This window comes from Morus notabilis, unplaced genomic scaffold, assembly GCF_000414095.1.
Source record: "Morus notabilis unplaced genomic scaffold, ASM41409v2 Scaffold372, whole genome shotgun sequence".
NCBI classification, from domain to species: domain Eukaryota; kingdom Viridiplantae; phylum Streptophyta; class Magnoliopsida; order Rosales; family Moraceae; genus Morus; species Morus notabilis.
Window position 1 is genome coordinate 20,001 of NW_010361630.1, and position 13,711 is coordinate 33,711.

General features: G+C 32.6%; 1 protein-coding gene and 1 long non-coding RNA gene across 2 annotated transcripts in view; both read right to left on the bottom strand.

Annotated features, from left to right (window-relative positions):
• Window positions 1-537, bottom strand: part of LOC112092025 — a 10,084-nt gene extending 9,547 nt beyond the window's left edge. Inside the window, exon 1 of the long non-coding RNA XR_002902398.1 lies at window positions 271-537. This is a non-coding gene — a long non-coding RNA (uncharacterized LOC112092025). The remainder of the gene's footprint in view (window positions 1-270) is intronic.
• Window positions 538-5,369: 4,832 nt separating this feature from the next.
• LOC21392115 (BTB/POZ domain-containing protein At3g08570) lies at window positions 5,370-9,770 on the bottom strand. The gene is made up of 5 exons (XM_010100293.2): window positions 9,464-9,770; window positions 8,687-9,095; window positions 8,039-8,105; window positions 6,392-7,546; window positions 5,370-5,975 (listed from the first exon to the last, which is right to left on the bottom strand). The coding sequence occupies exons 2-5, from the start codon at window positions 8,752-8,754 to the stop codon at window positions 5,448-5,450; spliced, it is 1,818 nt and encodes a 605-aa protein (XP_010098595.1). The 5' UTR covers window positions 8,755-9,095; window positions 9,464-9,770; the 3' UTR covers window positions 5,370-5,447.
• Window positions 9,771-13,711: the final 3,941 nt, after the last annotated feature.

Genomic DNA, 13,711 nt, shown 5'->3' on the forward strand with positions numbered 1-13,711 from the left:
CAAACAGTTTGCATGCAACGAAATAAAACGCCTAAAAACAAGCAAGATTGGTTCTAATCTGCCCTAAATAACATTTATACACAATAATAAGATGAAAACATCCAATAAATCAACATGCATGTTGGATTTTCATCATAAAAATGTCAAAACACTCACTTTTAAGAAGATGCATGCAACTCAAATTTTTCCAACAAAACACCAGCCAAATAGCACCACATTTCTAGCTTGAATTAAGTTAAAAACTAACTAAAAACATTGGTTTAAACTCACCTTAGATAGGTTATGAGATTTGGACTCCAAAAATGTAAAAAAAACCTCACTTTTGGCTCAAACTTGCATGTGAAAAATTGGGTCTTTGGAGGAATCCGAGAATAGGGTTTTAATGAAAGCTTGTTTCTACATTCTTGTGTGTTTTAAGAGCGCTAATAAGGCTGGATTTTCTCTTGTTTAGGAGTTAGAAGAGTTTTTGAAGAAGATTTGTTGAAAGAAAGAAGTTTTCTCTTTAGTTTGAGAAAGTGCTTGAGAGAGAAACGTATGGGAAGCAATTGGGAGAGAAAAATATAAAAGCCACATAAAGACAGCAGTACAATCAAGTTTTTAAAAAAATTGTAAAAAGTATCCCAGAAAATTCAATAACTACACTGAAACCTTAAAAACAAAAATCTTTCGCAAATAAGTCCTTGACGAATCTTTCCAACAATTTCTATTATATCTTAAACTAGTTGAGGCCGAGTAATTTCTTTCAACATAATCCTAATATATCAGAGATTGACATTTTCCATTTATCGCATGCAAATTCTGCAAGTTCTAAGCTTTAACCTAACTTTCTGAAAAATCTAACATATAAGCTCTAAGCGTATCTTCTAAAATATTGGTATTACACTATCCATCTATACATTTATCTCAGCATAATAAGTTGCACTGAAATCCAAAACACTCTCCTTAGCCTTCTACAGACTTTTCTAAAAGGTAAAAGTAAACCTTGAATATAAGGGTGGTAATTCATGTCATGTGTCGTGTTCGTGTTGTATTTTGATCATTTTTTTAAAATTTACAGTTGACCCGAATACAACCCGTGACACGAAATTTTTTAAAAACCGTAACACAAATATGACACGATAAGAAAATGACTCGTGACACGAAATTGACTCGTGAACTCAAAATTGACACGAAAATTGTATACTATTTATTTAATTTTTTACATATTACAAATAATTTAAAATTCATAACACACTAGAATACAATAACATCCATTGAAATTAAATAAATAATAGTATAAGATTTTGACTATAACTATCATGATATCACAAGTTCATAATAAAATTAAAAATATGTAATGAAAAAATATGTATTTTTTAGTTTTTTACGAGTTGTATGTCGTGTTCGGGTTAGGCGGTTTTAACCCAAAATTGACCCGTATTTTTCGTGTCAATTTCAGGTCGACCTAATTCTAACTCGAACCTCTTTTTTCTCAACCTAACCAACAAAATTCGTGTCGTTTTTAAATCGTGTTATCGTATCGTGACTCATATTACCAGACATACTTGAGTGTTTATATGAAACTACAGATAGTAACAAACCATAATGTATAACTGAAAATATTGGTCTACCTTGCAAGTAGACTTCACCGAAAGAAAATGTGTCGACTTCGTTGTTCTGTTAACAGTTATGCAAATAGAGTTATATCGTTCCTGAGTACTAGGCAATTCCAAAATAAAATCCTTCAAAGTTCTCTCCCACTTTTATTCTGGTATTGGTAAGGATTTAGTAACCCTGCCGGCCTTTAGATTTCTACTTCAATATGTTGACAAGTAATACATTTCCAACGAATTTAGTCCTATCATTCTTCATTCTGACCGCCAATAGTACTTTTCAAATCCCTGCACTCTTAATACTCCCTAAGTGTATTGAATAAAGCGTAGAATGTGCTTATTTAAATATGTCTTTCCAAATCATTTATTTTTCGAGACACAAACTCAATCCATGTACTTCAAAATCCCATCATTATAAATATGAAAATCACCTTAGTTTACTTCTTCTACTTCTTTCTTCCTTTGTATAAGGGCATGTGTCCATATGCTATGCCTGCTTAATTATATCCAGAAATATAAGTTATTCCACCATTGATGTTATTCTAGCCATTTGATCTTTTGAAACAATATCAAGTTTTAACTTTTGTAAATCCATCAATTTGGGCTTATAAATAGCTAGTAAGACTGAAACAGATTCCCAACTTAAAGCATCTGCTGCTATATTTACTGAAGAGTGTTAAATACAGATTTTATTTCAGACTCTCCTTCAAATGTTACCCTATCCTCTTGACAAGTGTCAACTCAATTTTCTCAACCAACTTCAATTAATAACAACCCTCTTTGTTCCTGTTTATTTATCAAGATTTCATTGATAAACGTGTAGATTTTTTTTTTCTTTTCTTTATGCAATGCTTTCACTTAGTTCTCGCCGTTTTCTTTTTTTCTCTTATGCTGGAACATGAAAAGTAGTTCATTTGTAGCAAAAGAGATGATGGCATTTTCATAAATAAAAAGTGTATGTACAAAGTAACACAGTGGGGTAATAGGGATAAAATCTGAGGATGTCATGGGCCGTCCCCGACCTGCCTGAAAAATTCGGACCGCCTGTCCGAGCCCAAATTTCACATTGAATGGGCCACGGGCTTGTATTAGGCCGCCCGAGTAGCCCGAATTTTTTTTTTAAAATTTTTTTTAATATTAAGTTATTTTATGTTAAAATTTATATATATATATATATATTACAATTTGAAATTTGAAATGAACACACGAACTATATAAAAAAATTTATTTCTTTATTAATTTTTAAATTTATAATTCATGATTGTCTCGTTAAAAACATTACCAAGAAAAACTCAATTGGGATAAAATCTTGGCAAGGAAAAAAGAGTACAATCATTTTGTGATGAATTACAAATTTTACAAACTTACAAAGTTATACAATTATAAATACAATGTCAAAGTTAAATACATATTTACAAATTACAAATTTACAATTTAATTTGAAGTTGAAGGATCGTCTTCAAAATTAAATGCTAATCGATTAAATTCATCGATCCATTATTGGCTTGCCGGTGAAATTGTATCTTGTAGACGTTGATCAGCCCGATCCCAATCCTTAATGCAAACCAAGGCTTCAACAATATCCCTTTGCAATGCATTCTGGCGTTCCTCAAGTATTCTTTCTGTCGTACTGAAGGCTTGTTCGAATGAAATAGTGGAGACTGAGATCGAAAATATATCCACTTTCTAAACCTTCTAATTTTAATCTATGATCAAAAATAGTACCTACGCCATACAACAAAGGCAACTTAAACCAATATTTTTTAAATTTATTTTCCATATAATGAATAGGAACTTCTAAGATTGGGTCATCCCTATATTCGCTAAATAAAATAATAATTCTTAAAAGTTCACCTAAAGCTAAAGGTGATGTTGGATAGTATGTTCTACTAAGTAGTCGTTGAATGGGTTTTCAAATAATTAATCTACCATCCAATGGCTGGTCTTTTAAAATAGAGATCATCAAATAGCAATAAAGTTATGAAACCAATCATTGAGTGACTTTTGATAAATTATTAATTTACTTTGGTATGCAAGTAGAAAGTTACTTTGATATAGAGTCACAAAGAGAGTGAAGAAAGTGAAAGAAAAAAGAGGATAATTAAGAGGATGAGGAGAGATTGTGAACAGAAAAATTATAAAGATAGAAAGAAGAGTGATATAGAGTAGAAAAACATGAGTATCTATAAGAACAAAACTGACATTATATAGAAACAACACTTTTTAAAAATAAAAAATAATAAAAAGGTGATGGCAATGTGTTTCTTTCATTGTGTATATTGTTTTTTGAGGAATCTTTTTATCATGTGATTGATTATAAAAAAGGGTTAAGAATGTGAAAACTGAAATATCAAACTGCTAAAATAGAAATTTGCTCTTTCTATTTAAGAATTGTGTGTTTACCTTAATTAATAAGTTAAAATTTTAAATAACAAATATGGGCATTTGGTCTAGTGGTATAATTCTCACTTTAGGTGCAAGAGGTCCCAAGTTCGATTCTTAGAATGCCCCAATTTGTAACAACTAATATTTTCATTGGCAGGTTTCGGGCTTTCGAGCAAAATTCGGGTTGTTGGGCTTATTTTCGGGTCGGGCATACGGCCGGATATTTAAACGTTTTTCGGGCGGGTCGGGCATGGCCGGAAAAATTTAAAAAAACTCTGGCGGACGGCGGTTGATGGCACCTACACGGTGGCGGGCTCCGGCGTGGTCTCAAAATTCGGGCTGCCCGAGCCCGAATTTTCACCTTGGACGGGCCGGCATATGGGCTTGCCCGCTCGAGCCCGAAAAAATTCGGGTTTCAGGCAGCCCGCCGACTTAAAGTTCCATCACTGGATGTCAGTCTTGTAAATAAACAAGAAAAAAGAGGGATCCAAATTTCTTTTTTATTTGTTTTTATCAGTTTTTCTTATGCTTCATTCTTTTTAAAGTAAAAAGGATGCTTGACGTGCCCATACAATTAATGTACTAGATTTTTTTTTTGTCCAAACAATATATTAGAATTGTTAGGTAACAAAATGAGATTCCATTGTTTTGTTATTATTATTATTACTATTACTATTATTATTGTTATTATTATTTTATCGTGTACAATTATATTTTACTTCTCATATAGCTAATGAGGGATAAAATATCACATTTTAAGGTGATACAGCATTCAGTTAACCTTTGGAGCATCTCGTTTTTCTTCAGAAATTCAGTTCATACAATGATGCCTTTTCACATGGACATCAGGATATGGTAATAATACTTGATATTAATCACTACTAGTTATAATCACCACAAGAAACAAGATTGTTCTCACACTTAAATTGTGATGATTATCACTGGTGGTAACAAATAACCTTTTCACCCTCCTAAAGAAATACACTATCAATTTTGCTTCTTTTTCTCTTCTGAACAAAAACTAACAAAAACACAAACCTAATATACCTTCAAAGACTATCATTAAACAACACTTTTCTTCTTTGGGTTAATCTCACTGGTGCCTTTAATTCTTAGGTACTCTTAAGCTTTAAAAAAACACTTTGCCTTTGAATTTTGAATTAGTCTTATTTAACTCCCTTTATTAGAATTTTTGTTAAAATTAAAAGGAAAAAGAGGAGATTAAATGTGGTCATACAGTTTATTTTTATTTGTTTTAATAGAAGTTCTAACAAAAAGATTATGTGATCTAATTATCTCATTTTTCTGTCTATTTTTAACAAAACTTTTAGTAGAAAGGGGTTGAGTACGAATAATTCAAGCTTTAAGGGAGCAAAGCGAAGGTCTTTAAAATTTTGGGATCAAACTGAGAATGACTTAAAAGTTTTAAGGGGCACGGTGGCAATAATCATTCTTCTTTCCGCCAACAACCTAAGAAACAGAGTGCCTCCTACTTCTACCATTCTTCCCTTCTGATCCCCTAGACTTCCTTCCAGATTTATGTCTTTTCCCTCCATTTGGACCACTGAAAATCCCAATCCTACCAATCCCTTTTGATATTGAAGTCAAGAATGTCTTCCCATTTCCTGTTTTGTGAATCATTCCTTGCTTCATACAAAGCTGCTCTTTCTCCAACTCACTTAGCCTCACTCTCATTCGAGAGATCTCCAGCTTCAGCTCTCTGTTCTCTCTCCTTAGAGAAGCGTAATTGTCTCTGGGAGACATGGCTGCGCTCGGCACTCCGCTGCTCATCCGCTGCGACAGTAGTCCTGCGTCGCCGGAGCTTCCCGATAGCGCGTTCTTTAGCCTTAGCTGCTCGAAGTAGAGGACTTTTACCGACATTTGCACCGGTAGTCGGTCATTTTGAGCAGCGTGGTTGCAGGCTTCTTGAGAGAGCTTGCCACAGTCTATGAACTTGCAAAGCCTCTTGCATTCTAGTTCTGTTAGCATTGGATGAGCCTGCAAAAAAAAAAAAAAAATGTTACGGATTAAACGCCCTAATTATTTACTAACAAGAATAATAATATAAAATGAAAGGCAAAAAAGCGCTCATAAAATTAATTGTTAACTCTCAATGTGTACGTTCATTTTTAACCGTTGTAACATTCCATTATGATGAGGAAGAAGATTAAAAAAAATCACGCTTCTCAGACTCACGTTACCAAATTTGGCTGTGTAATTAGGACATTACCAAATTTGGCTGTGTAATTCTCACAATTTACTTGGTGAGAAAATGATTTCTAAAACTTTGCTAAGAGTACACTGGTTATTAGTACATGTTAAGCAAAATGTGTTCTTAATAACAGAAGTTGTAAAGGGTGAAGTAATTTGATTGTGTATGGAACCGTAGACAGTTCATGAGTAGTGAAATTTACCTTCAAGTATATATCAACTGCTCTATAAAGCCCATCATCAACGACACGAGCATAATCAGGAAGTATTTCAATGATGGCAATGAATTTTTGCAAGCTCAGGTAAGGATCAGGAGCAATTTCCGCTAGATATGCATCCATAAGTCTCCCAACTTTCAATAAAGAGCCGTGACTCGGCGAACCAATGCCTTCAGATTCATAACCACAATCTTCGCTCCCTTCCTCCTCAATTCGCTGAAGAAAGTTTACCAGAATGCGGTGAACAGTGTCAACATCGAACAACGAGTTCCCAGTTTTTATGGACGGCATAAGAAGATCATCGAGTAAAACCATCTCCAACCGAAAAGCGATCCTCCTTTCGAGCTCGAGCCTGCAGGCAATGGTGGCATCCAACAAGGTTGCCATCTTTAACATTCCAAAGAGAAAGCTCAAAGGAATGGAAATGCTCTTCTCTTGTGGCATTAGGCTGACAAGAGTTTCCACAATAGTCCTCTGTTCATGTTCTGCAAATATGAGATTTGGCTTGAGTTTTGAAGGATTCCAAACTTGGCATTTTCCAATCCCTTTTAGTGATGCTTGAGCATAATGCATTAGTGAAGATATAATGCTATCTTGTCTAACACCTGTTCTTCCCATGGCAAAGATAACTCTCTTGTAAAAGTCAATATTTAGTGCTGAGAGATCTTCAATCCACCACTCAAGGCAATTACTTTTCAGCTCTGTAGATTCATTGTCACAATCCAACCTTGACAAACCCGAAACTAGCTGTTCCTTGCAAGCATTCAGGGCAATAGCCTCCACACATCTGTTGGGAATTCCGATCTCCTCTGCAATCGGAGGCAGCGCCTCGCAAGAGGCTAGAACTTCGATCGATTTCTCTAGGCCGTGAAACACAACCTCGTTGAGGTAAGTCTCTGTTCGTTTGATGAGGTTTTCGTCGCGGTAATCCTCAGTCATTTCAAGGTATTCTGCTGCACACCGCAGCTGTGCGACATTGGAAGTTGTGATCTCGAAGTTCATTCCATAGCAGAACTTCATGGCCAGTTCGAAAGCCTGGGGTCCCCCCGGTATTTTGAGGAGCTCGAGTTTAGAAAGATTTGAATCCTTGGTGTCTGCAACCATTTTCCGAATCTTTCCACTCCGTGAAACCAGTGGAAACTTCAGTAGAAAATTATGAACAATAACATCAGTTTGGAGAAAAGTTTATCCAAATTTCTTGTTGCAGATATTCATCTTCTTTTTATATAGTTTGCACTTCTTAGGTAAGTTTTGGTTTCTTTAGGGGCAGGAGTTGAAAACGCTTAGGACTCTTTACAAAAGAAGAGAACAACAGAAATTGTTTGAGGCAATAACACATAACTTGGCAACCAAATTTGGTAACTAAAGAGAAAAAAATGATAGAATTAGCAAGAGAAATTGTAATGAGAAATTTAGCATTACCTTGCGCAGAAATAACAGAAATTTGAGACGAAAATAGCTAAACTTGGCAACAAAATTTTTCAAATTAAAAGAAAGGTGATATATTTAGCCTTATCTTGTGAAGTAATGCCGGGAATTCTTTAAGATAAAAAAAAAAAAAAAATCTAAATTTGGCAAAGAAAAAAAATCGTAGATTTAGCACTAGAAAATGCAGTATAGATTTAGCATTACCTTGTGCAATAAGAAAGACTCTCCATCAACAAAAATTGTAATGTCCCCAGCAACATCAGAAAAGATCCTATGTTCAGATACAACTTGTAATGTCAGCATTCAAAATCAGCATAATAAAAGCATACTTTTTTTTTTTTTTTTGGGTGATGAATAAAAGCATAAATTTCAAGCCTTTCTTTTAGTATTTCTCTAGTTCAATAGGGAGGCAAAGGAAGGGTGGAGGATAACGCAATGAAGAGTCAAAGTTACCATTATAATTTAAAATGCATGAGTTGCCATTATTGAGCACAACTAACACATGCAAGCTGAAAATCAATTTGTCATGTTTTGAAATAAAATAGAAGGAAAAATAATGCACAAGATGGCAAAACATGAATGAGAAAGAATACAGATAATATAGATTATTCTCCAATAATTTTAGATAATATAGATTATTCCCCGTCTTGAAAACTACCAAGTCCTAAAAAGATCTTACAAATATGTAAAATTGCCCAAAAAAAAAAAGAAGTAAAAAAAGAAAGAACCAACAAAAAATAGTTCATGGCATAGTGTATATGGGTTTGAATGGATGTTAAAAAGGAAAAAATAGAGAAGATAAAAAAACCATAAACTGATCAAGCTTGAAAGAGTGAAAAAAAAGTACCATACCTAGTTGTGAATGAGTTGGAGAACTTGGGAGAGCGATTAGAAGAAGAAAAGGAATTGTCAGACACCATTTTTATCACTCTCTAAACCACCATACTCCTTCATGATCATGATAATAGAATTTCCTCTATGAATAAACAATAAAACATTTTCTTATGTTTTTCTTTTCTTTTCTTTTCTTTTTTGTTGATTCAGTTCACAATGTCACACTTTTGCTCTTTCTCTCGACAGGCTCACAGGCATTTTGCCAGCAACCTTTAGCTTTTTTCCTTCTATATTCCTTTGTCTTCTTGTATGGCCTTATTATTCTAATTATTATTATTTATTATTTATTATAAAAAGACATGAAAAAGAAATGTTTTGTCTGGCTGGAATTCCAGTTGTTCAGTCCCAGAACCACGCTACCCTTTCACTGCACCCAAAAAAAAAAAAAAGCATAACAACAAAAAAAGAGGGTTATCCTCTCGAAATATTCAATTCTGTTTTCTTTATTTTATTTTATTTAATAATAGCATAATTAAATAGGCAATTTTGTGATACAATGATTCTGAGCCATTCCCAATAGAAACTTTCTGTCACACATTTCATCAGTTCTACAACCTTAAATTTCTAGCATATGTAGTTGATAAATAAACAGTTGATATTCCCATCAAGAAATAATTGACATTAATAATAAACAGTTCATATACTATTTTGTGCAGTGGAAGTTGATTCAAACTGGAAACTAGGAATCATCAAAGCAAATGTTCTGAAATTCTCTGCCAACCTAGAGGAGCGTACCTGAAAGAACAATGAAACTGAAGTTCTGCAGGGATTTTTACTTTTTCTATTCCTCAAAATGACTGCGCCAAATGGCAAAACAATATTTGGCTTGTTTGGTTTATAAATTTGAACAGAACTTTAAATTTTATAAAAGACGGTTTGACAATGGCAACCGAAAGCCGTTATGCATGGCATATTGGACCCGAATGCATAAAGATAAACATAGCCGGCCTCGAGAATGGAACTAAATGGTATGTATACAAATATGACAGGAGATGGAGTAGCAAAAAGATATGACAGAGATGAAAAACTATTTCAGCAGATGAGATAGCGAAGCAGAGAAGCGATGGCCATATGTGTTAGTATGTTTATATAAATAGAGAGAGATCACTTTCAGCTAATGGTTATACTTTTTGGACTAAATTGCTCATAATTTAGTGAACTTTCCGGTAGAAGAAAAAGTAATCTGTATGAGGGGTCGTGCAACGGTTAAGATGCATTTCCTTATTTTTTTTCTTCTCAAAATAGGTTAATGTTTGATATTTCTAGAGCTTCACTTTATGATTTTATGTGCTTGTGCGATGTTGAATATATGACAATGCGAGTGAAACTAATTTCATTTTTTAAACAAAATTAGGTTAGGTTCTCTCCATTATACTAGTGACACAATTATCCTTTTTTAAGTAGTAAACAAATAAAAAAGTAGAGGGTACATTGATTTTTTTTTTGTTTACATATTTAGATAATTCAGAAATCTCATCTCTTAAAAAAAAGAAAGAAATCTCATAATTTGGTGAGCTTTCTAGCACAAGAAAGAAAAAGTAGTGTACATTATTATGAGCTCGTTCAGTTCGTAAATTCGAGTTTTTAATTCGAGCTGAGATATAATTTTATATGATAATTTTTAACTGTAGTAAAAAAAGTTAAATGTGACTTTTTATGAGAGCTTTTAACTATAGTAAAACTGAAATTGAAAATTCAAATCGCTCAAATGAACGAGGTTAATTTTTTATGATTTTTTTTTCATAGACGAATTATACAAGTTGTAAGTCTTATTAGTTGAAACATACAAGCAAAAATTTAGATTCATTAAAATATGTCTCATAAATGGCTACATTAAATTCTTAGACTACAAAAAAAAAAGAAAGAAATAGAGTGAAAAAGCAAAATAAGAGAGAAAGTGATCGATTGAATCCGGGTCTTAGGGGCTTTTACACTTTAGTATCATGGTCCACTGAGAGAAAAATCCAAAGAAGAACAAAAGAAAAGGAGATTGAAAAAAGAAGAAATAGATGAACATCTCACGTTACACATGAATCATAAAATCACGAAATGCCATATCTTTAAACAAAGGGATCAACCCAGTTGGCGTTTTATAGGGAAGAAGCGTGGCGTTTGTGAAAAAAGGAAAATAAATCAATTGGGCAAGTGGTGGTGCTGTTTGGAGAGAAAGAAAAGAGGTGGGAAAATAGAAAAAAGTAATATAAAGTGGAGCGTGGAGTGTGAACATGACAAGTAGGCACGGAACTCAATAAAGGATGGCAATTATTAGAGAGCTACAGTGCCCCCATTGTCGGATTAAAAATTTCTTTTTTTTTTTTTTTTTAATGAAACATAGAACATACAAAACTCGCAGAAAAATCGACTGCATGAAGAGATAAATTTGCGGTATGGAAATCAATCATATCAAATGACTCTATCCGAAAAGAAATTTAGGCACCATTTATTTCATCAATTTGAGTTTTCAATCTTAAGTTTTTACAGTAAAAAATTTTGAGAAAATGTCACATATAATCTTTTTTGTTACGTTAAAAAGCTCTTAAAAAATGTCACATCTTAGTTCAAATTGAAAACTCGAATCCGCGAAGTTTATTTCATCAATTTAAGTTTTCAATCTTAAGTTTTTACAGTAAAAAATTCTGAGAAAATGTCACATATAATCTTTTTTGTTACGTTAAAAAGTTCTTAAAAAATGTCACATCTTAGTTCAAATTGAAAACTCGAATCCGCGAAGTGAACGAGGCCTTAATAGACGTTTGGTTTATAAATTCAGAATTATAATTTAAAATTATTCTCAATTTATGTGTATTTTTTATGAGAAAAAATACTGTAACGAACCACAAATCATAATTCAAATCATGACACGAATACACTTGATCGGCTACGAGTTATCCTATTTTCTTTTTTTATTTATGCTCTGCGTTAGTTGATTTACAGGATGATAGAATCCGGTTGATACTTTCTTCTCTTTTTTTAATAGTTGGTGAAATAAAAACATGTCATTCTACTAGTGTTGGTATTTGTTTCCCCAACAAATCATTAAATTTGTGTGAGATTTGGTTGTTTTTGTTTATTTTAGTTGTCTTCTCTCACCAAACTCTAACTTTGTGTGGGTTTTGTGTTGTATTTTATCTTTTGTTTGCCTTTCGTCAAATCTCTCGTTTCGGCGAACTTGATTTGAAAGAATACTAACTTTTAAAGATCAATCTTTGTAGAAAGTTTGTTACAACTCCTTCAATTGAGTCAATTGTGGAGAGAGAATTAAACGAGCCGAGAGAATTGTTTCAAATTGTGTTCATCATCAGACCTTAGATCCTTGTACTAAGACGTCAACAAATCTATTGATTTTAGTTTGTCGTATCAAGTTTTCTATGTTAAGTTCTCTATAAATTTCATGCTTTATTGATTAATAAAATGTTGTTTTGCATTAAAAAAAACATAAAGAAGCATAACATACAAAATTCGCCCAATAATCGATTACAAAAATCTTCATGAAGAGATAAATGGCAGTCTGTAAATCAATCCTACTAAAATGACTCTATCCAAACAATAGTGACAAGAAAAGAACTTGTTATTCTTGATTAGCCCCAGCCCAGGTGACCCTATGCAGATTAAAAAAATAACAAAATAAAAAATAAAAACATGTTCACCCCGATAATTTAGAAATACAGTGCACTATTACGTAATATATACGTACATATTTGGAGTCAATTACTCATATATTCTTTGTTGATTGGAATTTAAAATCTTATTGAGAAGTAGTTTCATTGCTCTATTTTAAATAACTGTGATCTGTGACAATTGTGTTATATATGATAATCGTCAGCATATCTTTCTCTAAGCCGGAAAACATTACTGTGGCTGGTCGGCTATCTTGTGACATTGTTAGAAGCCATTATCCTTCACTCCCTCAATTTTTTGAGTTTGGCAAGTTGGTCAATAAATTTTTTTTCTTGACAATTCACTACTCAAACTTTAAAATTTATTGCAATGTTGGTCAAATAAAAAATTTAAACGGTATCTTCTATATGAGTGTTTAATGAGAGTAATTAATATTTTTTTGTATATTGATCCTCATATACGTATCACGAGCAAAAAAATTTTAAAGTTGAGAGTTTAACCGTTTTTAGGCTGGGAAAAATTTGGGGTCTCCTAATTTCAAAATTTTTTTTATTCATAAGGTGTATAAAGGGTTCAATTCAATACAAAATATCAGAATTATCCTTATTAATCACTCATGTAGAAGATAAGGTCTAAATTTTTAACTTCATTTTTAATTTGACTAACAATGTAACAAATTTTAAAATTTAAGAGGTGAATTGCAAAGAAAAAAAGTTAAGAGATTAATTTACTAAGCTCGTAGAGTTGAGGGGATGTCTATGAAAAAGGCCAAAAAAAAAGAAAGAAAAAAAAAAGAATGAAAGAAAACAAGAAAAAGTGAGGTTATTGGGTAGGTTGAATCGGGCAACATCTATTTTTTGGTAGAAGAATCGACAATATCATTTGTAGAGCGGTTTAGATCTTGACACATAGCTAAAAATCCAAATTCAATAATTATTTTTTTTAATTCATTTTGAATAATTTATTAGAAATGACATTAGCAGTAACTTATATGGTTAGTGGTTACAAATTTAGCATAACAATGAATCTACACCCTGTTTATAATGTTGAGATTTAGAGAATGAGTTCCGTCACCTCAACAATAATAATAATAATAATAATAAGAAAATTAAGTTACGTGTTAATGATATTCCAGCATCATTGTGTAATTATTTCGACTTTTCCCCGTTCATGAGAAAAAAACATGAAATATTTGTTCACTTGTATCAAAGAACGAGTACTTTATCAGCTGAAGGGAAATACATATACAAATATATGAGGAATTTGAATTGAATCTAACTCGTCTAATCCCCTAGAAACTAGGGATAAGAGCTAAATTAAATATTTGCACATAAATAAAAGCTATTAATAATTCAATCATTAATT